The following is a 17,500-nucleotide window of genomic DNA, read 5'->3' as shown; positions in this document are numbered from 1 at the left end:
GTACCAACATGTTTGACCCCGTGACCTTGACCTTGGAGTTTGACCTACTTTTTGAAAACTTTAACCTTGCTAATAACTTTTGAACAGTAAGAGATAGAGCTTTGATATTTCACATGAGTATTCCTTGTTACAAGATCTTTCCGTTTGTATTGAACCTTTTGACCTTGACATTTGACCTACTTTAATTTTTTTTTTTTTACATTGGTCATAACTTCTAAATGGTAAATATTAGAGCTTTCATATTGTACTTGAGCATTTCTTTTGACAAGATCTTTCTACTGGTACCAAGATATTTGCCCTTGTGACCTTGGCCATCTTCGGAATTGGCCATTATCGGGGGCATTTGTGTTTCACAAACACATCTTGTTCACTTTAATACAGCATGTCAAAAATAGTTACCACATGAATGATTTCTATATATAAAGTTACATGTAGATTTGAATATCAATAAGCTATCCACTAAAGTCATTTATGCAGAGACGATGATGTTATTCCTTGAGATAAGAATTATGAAATTTTCTATGACAGATATTCCCACTAAATGGTACGGCTCTATTGACTAAGTTTGAGGTGATGTTTGGTGAGGGGTGGATAGATCCTGAGGGAGACAAAGTCAATTTCTTTGTGCACACACAGAAGGTTGGAGAGGAGAAAATCTGTAGAATGAATGCTCGATCACGGACTGATATTGTCTCCTACAACCTGATGCTAGGTGCAGGTAGGAAAATTGTTATCTATAGTGATACTAGGTGCAGATGATGTCTGTAGTGATACTGGTGTAGGACAGATGATATCTATAGTGGTACTGGTGTAGGACAGATGATATCTATAGTGATACTGACACTAGGACAGATGATATCTATAGTGATACTGACACTAAGACATGATATCTATAGTGATACTGACACTAGGACAGATGATATCTATAGTGATACTGACACTAATACATGATATCTATAGTGATACTGACACTAGGACAGGTGATATCTGTAGTGATACTGACACTAGGACAGGTGATATCTGTAGTGATACTGACACTAGGACATGTGATATCTGTAGTGATACTGACACTAGGACAGATGATATCTATAGTGATACTGACACTAAGACAGATGATATATACAGTGATACTGACACTAGGACAGATGATGTCTATAGTGATACTGACACTAGGTGCAGATGATATCTATAGTGATACTGACATTAGGACAGATGATATCTATAGTGATACTGACACTAGGACAGATATCTATAGTGATACTGACACTAGGACAGATGATATCTATAGTGATACTGACACTAAGACATGATATCTGTAGTGATACTGACACTAGGACAGATGATGTCTATAGTGATACTGACACTAAGACATGATATCTATAGTGATACTGACACTAAGACAGATGATATATACAGTGATACTGACACTAGGACAGATGATATCTATAGTGATATTGGCACTAGGACAGATGATATCTATAGTGATACTGACACTAGGACAGATGATATCTATAGTGATACTGACACTAGGACAGATGATGTCTATAGTGATACTGATACTAGGACAGATGATATCTATAGTGATATTGACACTAAGACATGATATCTATAGTGATACTGACACTAAGACAGATGATATATACAGTGATACTGACACTAGGACAGATGATGTCTATAGTGATACTGACACTAGGTGCAGATGATATCTATAGTGATACTGACATTAGGACAGATGATATCTATACTGATACTGACACTAGGACAGATGATATCTATAGTGATATTAACACTAGGACAGATGATATCTATAGTGATACTGACACTAAGACATGATATCTATAGTGATACTGACACTAGGACAGATGATATCTATAGTGATACTGACATTAGGACAGATGATATCTATAGTGATACTGACACTAGGACAGATTATATCTATAATGATGCAGAGCCTAGGGTAAGTAGGACAGATTATATGTAGGACAGATTATATGTAGTGATATTGACCTTAGGGTAAGTAAGACATATTATATGTAGTGATACTGACACTTAAGGACAGATGGTATCTATAGTGATACTGACACTAAGACATGATATCTATAGTGATACTGATACTAGGACAGATGATATCTATAGTGATACTGACACTAGGACAGATGATATCTATAGTGATACTGACACTAAGACATGATATCTATAGTGATACTGACACTAGGACAGATGATATCTATAGTGATACTGATACTAGGACAGATGATATCTATAGTGATACTGACACTAAGACATGATATCTATAGTGATACTGACACTAGGACAGATGATATCTATAGTGATATTAACACTAGGACAGATGATATCTATAGTGATACTGACACTAGGACAGATGATATCTGTAGTGATACTGACACTAGGACATATGATATATATAGTGATGCACCCCCCCCCACACACACATATATATATATATATAAAGCACTAAAATCCAACAACACTCAGCACTCAGTGATTGATCTAATAGTAAATATGATGTCAAATAAATAAGGATATAAAAAGCACTAAAAATGACCAACGACACGAACAACAGTGAATTGTGAAATTTTCGGGATGACCTGTCTCTTCCTCAGGATGATAGAATATTTACATAGAAAAGAAAACTAAATAGAAAAGGAAACTAAAACTACAACTAAACTACAAAAGCTGATAACAAACAAAACGTCTACATATTAAAATTATTGAGTGTAATATATGTGGCAATAGAAAAGTTTATTCTAATCGAGCGTCAAGACTAAGCTGAACTAATCAATCCTAAGCTGGATCAAATCCAAAACAAAGAACGAGTGAACTAATCAGTATACTTAAGCGGTATGTTAACTCGTTCTAATGACGGCTTATAATGAGTATTTCCTACCTGGAGATATAAAGCTATATAACTAGTGTTGAACTGTGATGACAAATAAGATATAGAAATTATAAAATAATGTGAAAAGATTAAATCGAAAAATAAATCAATCCAATCTGGCATTGAAGTATAGTAAAAATGTGGGGGGAAAAATAATTAGGGAGACTAAGTAAGCTAGGATATATATATTATGAATAATAATGAATAAAAAAAATTTAAAAAATTATTTTTTTTTACTGTTAATGATGATGCCATGACAAGTAGACGGCAAAAAAGAACGTGTAAATATATTAAACCAGCAGAACAACACTGAGTAATAACTATAGGAGGAAGCTAGGCTACATTCATTCTGGTGAAGTCATTGGGTTTGTTCATGCCACTGGGGTGGAATGACTTCAGTCTATGCATCCAGAATTTCTCCTTGTTTTTTCTCGATTCCACATCGGTCCAGTGAGTATTATGGTCAATAACCACTACTGTCATGTCTTCACATATGTGTCCTGCGAGATTGAAATGCTCGGCAACAGGTTCTTTGACCCTTTTGATTTTAATGGTAGACCGGTGGTTATTGATCCTTCTGTGTACATGTAGGTCCCCAGTTTCTTCAAAGAACCTCCCATGGCTGCCTTCAAACATCCGAGAAATCTGAAAGACATGGTACAAACCAAATTGGAGAATTCTTTGCCCAATGGAGGCTTTAAAACAAAAAATATGCCTGATGTGCAAACACAGCGCAATCACAGACAGTTTTAAGAGCCCTGTCACCGGCAGATGCTACCGAATTCTTGGGGACACATTCTGTCGCATGGACAACTGCATTTATCTCATAAGCTGCAAGGTCTGACCAAAAATACATAGGTGAAACTGGGGGCGTACATAGAAGGATGAATAACCACCGGTCTACCATTAAAACCAAAAGGGTCAAAGAACCTGTTGCCAAGCATTTCAATCTTGCAGGACACAAATGGGAAGACATGACAGTTTGCAATGTTTGTGACCATTCATATCTTGTTTACCAAACCAGAGAAAGCCTTTTATTATTCAGTAACTCATTAATCAAACGTGTGAGATCAGTTCATCAAATATCTCAGAAATCATTTATTCTGATTATTTATTGTCTTCATTTTCTTGTATAGTACAATTGCACTGTGAAGTTACCACTGTAAAAAAAAAAAGAAAGAAAAAATGATGTTTACTAAATTTTTCCCAGCATTGAAAAGAAATAGTAAAAATGTGTATTAGGATATTATGTGTTGCATATCATTACTCTGTATCACATGGAAAAATGTTTTTTCAATACCCTGCCATAGTTACAAGAAGTTGATTGAGCATAATTGGGATAACATAATTATATTGGGGATTTTCTGCAGGGTTATAAATTTGTCTTATTTTAGCGGTTAGATAGCTTTCAGCCAAAATGCGACTTCAGTATTTACAAGGGAGATAACTCTTCCATGTCTGCCAAAATTGATTCCGCTAAAATTATTAGTATACCTTTGAGCCAGCAAATCGCCAAATTTTAGACCCGCGGAAATATCCCGCTATATGGTATGTTTTACATGGAAAAAGACATGAGTAACTTAGGTAAGCAATGTGGTCCATGGGCATCTTATTGTAATACTGGTGCTGGTGACAGCTAGGTTGGACAGAAATAGTACATGTACTTGTAGTCATTGTTATAATGCTAGGATAGTACTTGTAGTCACTAATGCTAGGGACAGGAATAGCACCTGTCAACAACTTGAAATATGTTGAACCAGAAATTTTATGAGTATATACAGATATTGACATTTTCTGTGATTTATACTGAAATATCTTATAAATACATATAACAATACATGTGTATGTTTTGCATGTTGCATTATATTGTTTCATATTTTGTGTAATTTACAGGGGAATTTATGGTTCACATTGAAGCCTGTGACATGCTGCAGGCTTGTGTGATTTACACTGTTCCAGACAAAATTTATGCGATTGATAAAGAAATGTCAGAGGCGGAGCTTATCACTGCTGTCAATGATGTCACACAGTTACTGAAGACAGGTAGGTGGAGCTTATTACTGCTGTCAATGAGGTCACAGTTACTGTAGACAGGTAGGTGGAGCTTGTCACTGATATCAGTGATGTCACAGTTACTGAAGACAGGTAGGTGGAGCTAATGTCACTGCTGTCAATGATGTCACAGTTACTGAAGACTGGTAGGTGGAGCTTATCACTGCTGTCAATGATGTCACACAGTTACTGTAGACAGGTAGGTGGAGTTTACCACTGCTGTCAATGATGTCACAGGGTTGCTGAACACTGGTACCACCAAAGGGAATTGTGGGAGATAAATAGCAGGTTCATTTTGTTTTATTGTCAAAAAATGCAACCATGTCCTGACTCCAGCTTATGTCATTTGGCCAATGTGTAAGCTGACAGGAAAAACATGAATATTTTACATGTATACCATTTATTTGAAGATCTGTAGACAGTCACTCTCGATACAGAGGTCTTACATGCCTTATGAATCGGTTTATCGAGATAATTAACACTTTGAAATAGACTTTTGTAATAAAAAAACATGGCAGATGGTGATAGTGAATTTGGCGTTTTAACGAGATTTTCAAGTATAGTCCTTGAAACGTTCTACTTTACCATTTTTCCATTCGCTCACCATGAGCTCTCCGTGCGTTCACTGTGCACTCACCGTGCACTCTCCGTTTACAGTTTTGTGCTCACCATGTGTTCACCGTTCACAAAGTGTTCACCATGCGTTCACTGTGCACTGTCATTCGGAACACCAAAGTGAAAGGATCGATTTTCATCTCATATACAAGGCAAAAATGAAAAAGGAACGTGTGCGTAAGAGTGAAAGTAAACTTTCTTATTATATCAGAAATTTCATTTATAAAGTACAAATGTCAGGATTATTAACTGCGAAAATTAAAGGAAAACTGCAGATCACTCACCAATATCAAAGAATAGAATAAATCAATGTTATTATCATTACAAAACACAAGTATTGTTTGGTTAAAAGTGGGAGAAATTCTGAATGAGACAAAAATGTAAGAGCCTGCAGTTATGAATTTAACCTTTATACATGTACATGTAGCGAAGAATGAGCGCTGGTATATATACAAAAATGAGGCAGTTTCAGTTAATAAATACCTCAAACCAACCTTTTGGGGAATGAAGGGGGGGGGGCATCTGTAAGCAAATCTTTATTAACTTGTTATTATTTGTAATATTGATTTTGATATAAATAAAAACAATTATGAAATGGCATTGTCAAAGATTGAATATGTACACAAAACTTACGATTAGAATAACATAGTAAAGCTAATGTTTCCCTTTTTAGATATGGATCAGGCAGTAGGCATGACAGTGTCCCTGACCTCATTGATGGGGGAAGGGAACAATTCCCAGGCTCTGGGGGAAGTTGTCAATGATGTGGCCTACAATCTCCTGTCTTCATCTTCAGCTGAGTAAGTCCTGGCCAGACTTGGTACATATACATGCATGTTGTGTAGCAGTGTTTGTAAGTGAGTAGAGATACTTAAAAAACTCTGTAACAAAAGCACAATACTGTGCTTGACCTTGAGAAATTGGTTCTTACAGTGTCTGTATAGTTATTGGTGTGTGTCTTTTAGATTTGCTCCAGATGAAGCAGTGACTTTGATGGACACTGCCAACACGATTCTGGAGCCAATAGCTAAAGGAGGCATGCTTACCACAAAAGTCTTTGAAGAGGGTTTGTCCAAGGCCAACCAACTGGCATCTACTGTCAGGTCACAGTCAGATCAAGGTAGGTCACAGGTTAAGCATAGGTCATGTGGGTCAAGGTAAGTAACTGGTTAAGCATACATGTAGGTCAGTCGGGTCAAGGTAGGTCACGGGTTAAGCCTGGGTTACAGTCAGATCTGCAGAATATATTTCTTGCAAACATTTTTTAAGAATTTTTTTTTATTTAACTAAGAATTTCAAAAAGGATGAAAGCAAATTTGTTTCATTGATATTTCAGATAGATCTTATACAAGCCATGTATTTTATTTTGGTCAGATGGACAGAGGAAGAGAAGGAGGAGGGCAGTTGATCCCAACACAATAATTGTTACACAGTCAATGTCAGAATCCAAGGTACCGAGTTATAGCTCACATCAAGTTTGATCCCAACACAATAATTGTTACACAGTCAATGTCAGAATCCAAGGTACCGAGTTATAGCTCACATCAAGTTTGATCCCAACACAATAATTGTTACACAGTCAATGTCAGAATCCAAGGTACCGAGTTATAGCTCACATCAAGTTTGATCCCAACACAATAATTGTTACACAGTCAATGTCAGAATCCAAGGTATCGAGTTATAGCTCACATCAAGTTTGATCCCAACACAATAATTGTTACACAGTCAATATCAGAATCCAAGGTACCGAGTTATAGCTCACATCAAGTTTGATCCCAACACAATAATTGTTACACAGTCAATATCAGAATCCAAGGTACCGAGTTATAGCTCACATCAAGTTTGATCCCAACACAATAACTGTTAAACAGTCAATATCAGAATCCAAGGTATCGAGTTATAGCTCACATCAAGTTTGATCCCAACACAATAATTGTTACACAGTCAATATCAGAATCCAAGGTACCGAGTTATAGCTCACATCAAGTTTGATCCCAACACAATAATTGTTACACAGTCAATATCAGAATCCAAGGTACCGAGTTAAAGCTCACATCAAGTTTGATCCCAACACAATAACTGTTAAACAGTCAATATCAGAATCCAAGGTATCGAGTTATAGCTCACATCAAGTTTGATCCCAACACAATAACTGTTAAACAGTCAATGTCAGAATCCAAGGTATCGAGTTATAGCTCACATCAAGTTTGATCCCAACACAATAATTGTTACACAATCAATGTCAGAATCCAAGGTATTGAGTTAAGTTCTCTATTCTTGTTTGAATTTTATTTGATATTAATACTCTAAGTGTTGACTGAAACTGGCAGTTTGTTACAGGCAGAGACAATTCTCACCACTTACTCCTTGCTATACACTGGAAAGACCATGGACCAGATTACAACACAACAGGCCACAGATTACTTGTCAGCTCTGGACAACATTAAGATTGGTAATACTTAAAAGCACATTTCTATAGAAACCCTCCTTGGGATACCGTATTTTGCCGAATATAATACGCACTTTTTTTAGAGAATATTTTTGTGCCAGAAAGGGGTGCGTATTATATACCACAATAGGTTTTTGACCTTTTTTTCCAGATGAAACTCGGCGATTAAGTAGTGTAATATTTCACTCAAAGACCAAGGCTTCGGATACTGTACGCCTTTTCACGTTCACCTATTTATTAAGTAGAAAATTCGACCTCAAGAAAATTACTACAGAAACGTAAAATTGCAGAAAATGTGATATATATACTTACAATATCTAAATAATTCAATTATCATGAAAAAAACAGCCAATCAAATTGCATTGGATCTGACTATTCATTACATCGCATGCCGCCATTATTGAAAGCATGTGTACACAATAATGCCTTGACACGTGCTAAAATTGTTGGAAAATAATTTTGTCACTTGCTAAAAGTTTGTTTACTGTAAGTTTTATGAATAGGCCTAATTTTTAATGAAATACTTATTTGAATCTTTGAAATAACTATTCTTGCGTAAAAGCATGTGTTTTACGAAGCCATTGTTGTGTACACTGCTTTTGTTAGATACCCCCTCCGGGTAAAGAAATACCTAACAAAATTTTTTTTCACACATTTTAATAGTCATCGTAGTTAACGAGGAGTTGATAATTTGCATCTTTGTACCTACCATGGTGTGTTGATTACAGTAAAATAAGCGATACTTTAATTGTTTAATTTTATATTTATAACATCGGCTATTTGATTGATTTTAAGTTTCAACAAAGGAAATATCGAGTCAGTTAAGACTTTAATGCTACAAAATCTCGTGCTTTGCTGAAATGAACAGGCTTGTCCGGGTTGATATTTCCCTGAAGATTCTCATTGAAGATTACCGCGATGTAGACCTCATCTCAAAAAGTTTGCAAATTATTGTGCATTGTTTAGAATTCATTATTTCTGCAAAAATATTAAGTGAAAATTAACACCAAGTATAAAATAAAGATTACCGCTTGGTCAAAATTTTTGCTGCGTATTATACACCCGAAGTGCGTTTTTTCACCAACTTTTAGGCTCAAAGTGGGGGGTGCGTATTAAACACCACTGCGTATTATATTCGGCAAAATACGGTAAATCAATCAATTTTTAATGCTGACTTAGGTAATACAACAGCTTTATTAGGTCATCTGAGTCATTCAGGTGGCCTATTGCCATTGGTCTGTGTCCTCCGTCGTGTGTCGTGCATTAACAATTTTTAACTTGCCATTCCAATTCTCATCAAATTTGTTTTGAAGCATCTTTTGGACAAGAAGGACTTAAATTGTAATTTTCAGCAATCCTGCACCCCTGGGGCCTTAGGGGCATTGCAAAAATTGACCCAATTTTAAGTCTTCTCGACAACTGCATATCTTTAAGAAAAACTAAATACATAATGATAAAGACCTCTACCGAAATTGTAAATTTTATGATCCCCAATGGTAGGGTGGGGCCATAATAGGGGATCAAAGTCTTACAATCAAATATGTAGGGAAAGTCTTTAAAAATTTTCTTCTCTCAAGAACCACAGGACCAGAAAAATTTACATTTATTTGAAAGCCTCCTGACATAGTGCAGATTCAAGTTTGTAAATATGAAGGCCCCTGGGGGTAGATTGGAGCCACAAAAGGGATCAAAGTTTTACATGTGAATATATATAGTGAAAATCTTTAAATATGGGCCATTTAGGTGACTGACAGGTGAGTGATGTGGCCATAGGCCTCTTGTTCATATATCACAAAAGTAATATTTGTGGTAAAGGATTGTGTGCTTGGATCATATATTACATAAGTAAGATTTGTGGTACAGGATTGTGTGCGGGGATTACATAAGTAAGATTTTTGGTACAGGATTGTGTGCCGGGATTACATAAGTAAGATTTTTGGTACAGGATTGTGTGCGGGGATTACATAAGTAAGATTTTTGGTACAGGATTGTGTGCGGGGATTACATAAGTAGGATTTTTGGTACAGGATTGTGTGCCGGGATTACATAAGTAGGATTTTTGGTACAGGATTGTGTGCGGGGATTACATATGCTGAGGACAGTGTGGTGGTGGATAATGACATGACAACGTTAAGAGTTCAGAAGAGGACAACAGAGACAATGGACACGGAGATGATGCCAGTCACCTGTGAAAATTGTACAGTCAACCACACTGCTTATGTGAGTACTGAACATCCATATTGACCACTTGTAGTGTTTACACAGCCTCACTATGAATGTGTAGTGTTTACACAGCCTCACTATGTATGTGTAGTGTTTACACAACCTCACTATGTATGTGTAGTGTTTTACACAACCTCACTATGTTGTGTAGTGTTTTACACAACCTCACTATGTATGTGTAGTGTTTACACAACCTCACTATGTATGTGTAGTGTTTACACAGCCTCACTATGTATATGTAGTGTTTACACAACCTCACTATGTGTGTGTAGTGTTTTACACAACCTCACTATGAATGTGTAGTGTTTACACAACCTCACTATGTATATGTAGTGTTTAAACAACCTCACTATGTATATGTAGTGTTTACACAACCTCACTATGTATGTGTAGTGTTTACACAACCTCACTATGTATGTGTAGTGTTTACACAACCTCACTATGTATGTGTAGTGTTTACACAACCTCACTATGTGTAGTGTTTACACAACCTCACTATGTTGTGTAGTGTTTTACACAACCTCACTATGTATGTGTAGTGTTTACACAACCTCACTATGTATGTGTAGTGTTTACACAACCTCACTATGTATGTGTAGTGTTTACACAGCCTCACTATGTATATGTAGTGTTTACACAGCCTCACTATGTATGTGTAGTGTTTACACAGCCTTGCTATGTATGTGTAGTGTTTACACAGCCTCACTATGTATGTGTAGTGTCACTGTGTATGTGTAGTGTTTACACAACCTCACTATGAATGTGTAGTGTTTACACAGCCTCACTATGTATGTGTAGTGTTACTATGTATTTGTAGTGTTTACACAACCTCACTGTGTATGTGTAGTGTTTACACAACCTCACTATGTATGTGTAGTGTTTACACAACCTCACTATGTATGTGTAGTGTTTACACAGCCTCACTATGTATGTGTAGTGTTACTATGTATTTGTAGTGTTTACACAACCTCACTGTGTATGTGTAGTGTTTACACAACCTCACTATGTATGTGTAGTGTTTACACAACCTCACTGTATGTGTAGTGTTTACACAGCCTCACTATGTATGTGTAGTGTCACTATGTATGTGTAGTGTTACTATGTATTTGTAGTGTTTACACAACCTCACTGTGTATGTGTAGTGTTTACACAACCTCACTATGTATGTGTAGTGTTTACACAGCCTCACTATGTATGTGTAGTGTCACTGTGTATGTGATGTGTTACTATGTATGTGTACTGTTTACACAACCTCACTATGTATGTGTACTGTTTACACGACCTTACTATGTATGTGTAGGGGGGCCTCCATGGCCGAGTGGTTAGAGCATCGCGCTCAAAATCACACGGCCTCTTACCTCTGTCGGCGCGGGTTTGAATCCCGCTCGCGCCGATAGGTGAGAAAGTTTCCCAGTTTACTTTCGGAAGGTCGGTGGTCTCTTCCCAGGTACATTGTATCTGGGTTCTCTCTTCCACCAATAAAAACTGGGCACCACCAGATAACTGAAAAATTGTTGAGTGTGGCGGAAAACATCAATGAATAAATCAATATGTATGTGTAGTGTTTACACAGCCTCGCTATGTATGTGTTGTGTTTACACAATCTCACTATGTATGTGTAGTGTTTATACAGCCTCACTATGTATGTGTAGTGTTTATACAGCCTCACTATGTATGTGTAGTGTTTACACAGCCTCACTATGTATGTATAGTGTTTACACAGCCTCACTATGTATGTATAGTGTTTACACAACCTCACTATGTATGTGTAGTGTTTACATGATCATAAACATGCATTTGTGTGTCCGGGTAGCATAGAGGTAGTCCTCTTATTTCTCAACAATGCGACCCTAGTTTGATCCCCATGATTGGCGGTGGTTGTATGTGAGAGGGTATGGCGGTCGCCCGCTTGGACACGTGGGTTTCCTCCGGGGTACTCCGGTTCCCTCCCACATAAATGAACCCCTAGCGCAAACATCCGTGCATCAAAGGACCCTATTTGAAAATCCTTAGTATGTACCTATATTTGTATGTATATATATGTCTATGCCGAATAAACATTTATTTTTTCATTTTGTTTGTCTGAATTTGAATTTCTTAGATCTTGTTTGGTGCTGAGATGACTGAGTATTATTGGGTATTACTGAGTATTACTGGGTATTACTGAGTATTACTGGGTATTACTGAGTATTGTTGGGTATTACTGAGTATTACAGGGTATTATTGGGTATTACTGAGTATTACTGGGTATTGCTGAGTATTACTAAGTATTACTGGGTATTACTGAGTATTATTGGGTATTATTGGGTATTACTGAGTATTACTGGGTATTGGTGAGTATTACTAAGTATCACTGGGTATTACTGAGTATTACAGTGTATTACTAAGTATTATTGAGTATTACTGAGTGTTACAGGGTATTACTGTGTATTACTGAGTATTACAGGGTATTACTGAGTATTATTGGGTATTACTGAGTATTATTGGGTATTACTGAGTATTACTGAGTATTACAGTGTATTACTAAGTATTATTGGGTATTACTGAGTATTACTGGGTATTGCTGAGTATTACAGGGTATTGTTAGGTATTACTGGGTATTGCTGAGTATTACTAAGTATTACTGGGTATATTGGGTATTACTGAGTATTACAGGGTATTACTGAGTATTACAGAGTATTACAGGGTATTACTGAGTATAACAGAGTATTACTGAGTATTACAGGGTATTACTGAGTATTACAGGGTATTATTGGGTATTACAGGGTATTACTGAGTATTACAGGGTATTATTGGGTATTACTGGGTATTGCTGATTATTACTAAGTATTACTGGGTATATTGGGTATTACTGAGTGTTACAGGGTATTACTGAGTATTACAGGGTATTACTGGGTATTACTGAGTATAACAGGGTATTACTGAGTATTACAGGGTATTATTGGGTATTACTGAGTATTATTGGGTATTACTGGGTATTACTGAGTATTACTAAGTATTACAGGGTATTACTGGGTCTGAGTATTACTGAGTATTACAGGGTATTACTGAGTAATCATGAATTGAATGATTTTGTATCTGTTAAGTTTTAAATTCTAAGGTTTTGTATGATGCTAAGCTGAGCATTGATAAAGTATGTTTTGCTCAGGTTTGAATTCTCAGGTTATGCATTGTGCTGAGCTGTCAAAAGTGAGCATTGATTATGAAATGGCTGAGTTAAGTAAGCATTGATTATAAGATATTTATTTGTCAGAGTTTGAATTCTCAGTTTATGTACATGTATGGTGCTGAGCTGAGTGACGTTGATTATAATTGATTTGTCTGAGTTTGATATCTCGGGTTATGTATGTTACTGAGCTGAGTGAGTGTTGATTATAATTGATTTGTCTGAGTTTGATATCTCAGGTTATGTATGGTGCTAAGCTGAGTGAGCTGTATCACCACTGGAACTGCACTACGGACCTCCAGTGTTACGGAGCATGCTTCACATCAGCACAGATGACAATGGATATGGTGTCTGCTACATCACCAGAGCGTTTCTCCATTGATCTTGTTAGACGCAGTGACCTGATTTCACTTCAGCTGGTCAACCCTTCCACTTACGACATGGTGCTAGTGGAGGAACTGTCCACCCCCGTGATGGTACAAGTCCCTATTGCTGGGGACTATAATGAGAGTGCCTACAGCTTGCAGGTAAATCTGTCAAATATCTACAATTTTTGTTACCACGATGGTAACAGTAATATTTCTTGTTGTTATTGTATTGTTGTTTTTATCATTGTATTGTTGTTAGCTCCCGGAGCCAAAGGCTCAAGTGAGCTTTTCTGATCAAAACTTTCCATTGTCCTTTGGTGACGTTGTCATTGTTGTAAACTTTCCACATTTCCATCTTCTTCTCCAGAACCAATGGGCCAATTTCAATCAAATGTGGCACAAAGCATCCTTGGGTGAAGGGGATTCAAGTTTGTTCAAATGAAGGGCCATACCCCCTTCAAAGGGGAGATAATCACTAAAAATTTTAAAATCTTCTCAAGAACCACTGAGCCAGATGAGCTGAAATTTACAAGAAAGCTTCTTGACATACTGGAGATTCAAGTTTGTTAAAATCATGGCCCGAGGGGTATGTTGGAGCCACAATTGGGGATCAAAGATTACATGTGAATATATTGGAAAAATCTTTAAAAATCTTCTCCTCAAGAACCACTGGGTCAGGAAACTACAAAGCTTCCTGACCTAGTGAAGATTCAAGTTTGTTAAAATCATGGCTTTCAGGGGTAGGATGGGGCCACAATATGGGATCAAAGTTTTACATACAAATATGTAGGGAAAATCTTTAAAAATCTTCTTAAGAACCACTGGGCCAAAAAAGTTTATATTTACATGAAAGCTTCCTGACATAGTGCAGATTCAAGTTTGTAAAAATCATGACCCCTGGGGGTAAGTTGGAGCCACAGTAGGGATCGAAGTTTTACATGATTGTGAATATATATAGGGAAAATCTTAATTTAATTTAAACAGTATTTCATTATGAATAACATGATAAGGATTAGGTAGCAGGCAACGCCTATATAAGCCCTCTCCTCGGAAAATCTTAAGATAATGGCCAAGGTGACTCAGGTGAGCAATGTGGCCCATGGGCCTTTTGTTTTTGTTATTGTATTGTTGATTTTGTTATTGTATTGTTGATTTTGTTATTGTACTGTTGTTTTTAGCTCTTCTGAGCCGAAGGCTCAAAGAGCTAATCATATGGCAAAATGTCTGGCGTGCGGTGTGCGGCTACTTTTTGGAAAAATGGCTATATCTCAAGAACCCCTTGGCCAATTTTTGTCAAATTTGTCACAGGGTATCCTTGGCTCAGGGGATTTCATTTGTACTAAAACTAGGGTTGTGACCCTTTAACAAGGGGAGATAATTAGGAAAATGCAAACAAAAGTAGTGGTTGCTAAAAAATCTTCTTCTCAAGAACCACTGGGCAAATTATCACCAAACTTATGCATAAGGATGAGGATAGGTTGTAGATAAAACATTGTTCAAGGCATCATCCTGGGGCAAAGGGTGTGGTCTCAAGGTTACTTCAAAGTTGACCTTAAATTTTGTTTTGTTAAAACTTTGATATTTTGCTTATTATTAGGAAATTTTGTCAGTTGATGCATCTTAGGACCTAATATCATGTTGTCTCAAAAGTAGGTCATGGTGACCTACTTTTTGAATTTCACAGGTAATTATTATTAAATGGATGCATATCTTGGACACTTTTGAGCCTATGATCATCAAAAGTTGTCAGTTGATGGATCATGGGACCTTGAACTGCGTCATGTGAAAAGTATATCACCATGACCTACTTTCTGAATTTGATGGCTAATCATTTATGAATACATTTTAGGTTGTTATTTCAGATACCGAGAGGTTTAGAATAATTAAACCTTGTAAGTTGATGTGTCTAGAGGCCTCGAAACATATTTATAAGATAAGTAGGTCACAGTGACCTACTTTTTGAATTTTGCAGACATTCAAATTTCACATTTTCAATTTTAGATGCACATTTTGGACACTATGAAAGCTAGGATCATCAAACTTTGTCAGTTGATGCATCTTGAGTCTTCATAGTTTGTTGACCAAGAAGTAGGTCACCGTGACCTACTTTTGGAATTTGACGGCTATATTTTAATATTTCAGATACTATTTGACTTACAATTATCAAACTTTGTCAGTTGATGGGTCTTGAGTCTTCAGAGTGTGTCGACTAAAAAGTAGGTCACTGTGACCTACTTTTGGAATTTGACGTTTATATCTGAATATTTCAGATACTATTTGACTTCAATTATCAAACTTTGTCAGTTGATGCATCTTGAGTCTTTGGAGTGTGTCGACCTAAAAGTAGGTCACTGTGGCCTTCTTTTGGAATTTGACGGCTATATTTGAATACTAATTGACTTGTCAGTTGATGCATCTTGAGTCTTCAGTGTGTTGACCAAAAGTAGGTCACCGTGACCTACTTTTGGACAGTTACATTTAAATTTTCAGGTACTATTTGAATTAACATCATCAAACTTTGTTAATTGATCAATCTTGGTTAGTGAGAATTTTTGCCTGTTCTACAATGTATCAGAAGAGCGATTCTAGGGCCATGGGCCTCTTGTTGTTATTGTATTGTTGTTTTTGTTATTGTATTGCTAAGGCCCATTCTTACAGTAATACATATAGTATGACAAAGTGTTTTACATTGCAGTGCAATATGTGGTCGGGGTCAAACTGGACCACACATTCATGTGCAAGTTCTTCACCAGAATTCCTCGAGGGTACATATCACGTTAACTGTTCCTGTACCAGACTTGGGATTATAGGGTGAGTCCTGCTGGAAAATCTCCCTTAATGTACTAAGAAATGAGAAGGATCGATCGATGTAAGGGTAGTGGTAGTGCTTCCCAAAATAATCCAAGATTCAGATTAGGATGAAATTATATTAATGTTGTTTTTCCATTGTCATTTATAGTAAGTTGAAAATCTTCATACAGATGACCTGATTAGAACTTTAGGGTTTGTTTGTTTGACAATGTTTGTTTTAGGTACCGTTCAAAATTTTTCACTCATATGGAGACGTCACCAGCTGCAAGTGATGTACCACAATTTTAGACCTATGCTTAGCACTCAGGGCCATAGCAGTGAGGGTTCTTTAAGCGCTTGACGTATTCCGGAATCGGGAAACGAAAATAGTCTCTTTTTAGATACTACATGACTAAACCACGTGATGCCTCGCAATCACTACCTTAAGACCATGGGAACATTTTTCTCAAACCACAAAAGTTTGATCTGTTTAAATTATGGGATTTTGCATATTCTTTGTAAAAATAATTCTTTAACTAAATTTGACCAATACAATTTGTACCACTCTAATTTCTTAAAGGAAAATAAAAGAAAAGCCCACATCAGGTCATGTAGGTGTCCATGATTCTCTAAATTAGCTTGTTAAATTTCCTCTTCAGTGTGTTTGAGGGCCCTGTAGTTTTGACAGAAATAACCACCCAGATAACCATGACGACAGAGACAACAGAAACGACAAGTATTCAAACAACAACCGATCAGAGGGAAATGGTCACGTTTGAAACACAGAATGAAGTAAATGAACAGTTTACAGGGAGTGCTGTCACTGATAAAACCCTGGAGTCCACCACAGCTGGTAAGAGTGAAAGTTCCCGTGAAATGGTTATTTATAGGACTGATGCAATACATCCCTTGCTTGATATAATGCACATCATGATATG

At 36.7% G+C, this 17,500-nt stretch overlaps 1 protein-coding gene across 1 annotated transcript in view; it reads left to right on the top strand.

Annotated features, from left to right (window-relative positions):
- The window catches only part of LOC125673829 (uncharacterized), a 109,750-nt gene that overhangs the window by 78,106 nt on the left and 14,144 nt on the right, over window positions 1-17,500 (top strand). The window contains exons 29-38 of the mRNA XM_048910662.2: window positions 529-718; window positions 4,793-4,942; window positions 6,240-6,366; window positions 6,532-6,686; window positions 6,941-7,017; window positions 7,907-8,018; window positions 10,084-10,235; window positions 13,644-13,931; window positions 16,468-16,583; window positions 17,222-17,415. Coding sequence (XP_048766619.2) covers window positions 529-718; window positions 4,793-4,942; window positions 6,240-6,366; window positions 6,532-6,686; window positions 6,941-7,017; window positions 7,907-8,018; window positions 10,084-10,235; window positions 13,644-13,931; window positions 16,468-16,583; window positions 17,222-17,415 — 1,561 coding nt within the window. The remainder of the gene's footprint in view (window positions 1-528; window positions 719-4,792; window positions 4,943-6,239; window positions 6,367-6,531; window positions 6,687-6,940; window positions 7,018-7,906; window positions 8,019-10,083; window positions 10,236-13,643; window positions 13,932-16,467; window positions 16,584-17,221; window positions 17,416-17,500) is intronic.

The sequence above is a fragment of the Ostrea edulis genome, chromosome 3 (assembly GCF_947568905.1).
Source record: "Ostrea edulis chromosome 3, xbOstEdul1.1, whole genome shotgun sequence".
NCBI classification, from domain to species: Eukaryota; Metazoa; Mollusca; class Bivalvia; order Ostreida; family Ostreidae; genus Ostrea; species Ostrea edulis.
Note: the sequence above shows the minus strand (reverse complement) of the source record. Positions and strands in the feature narration are given on the sequence as shown.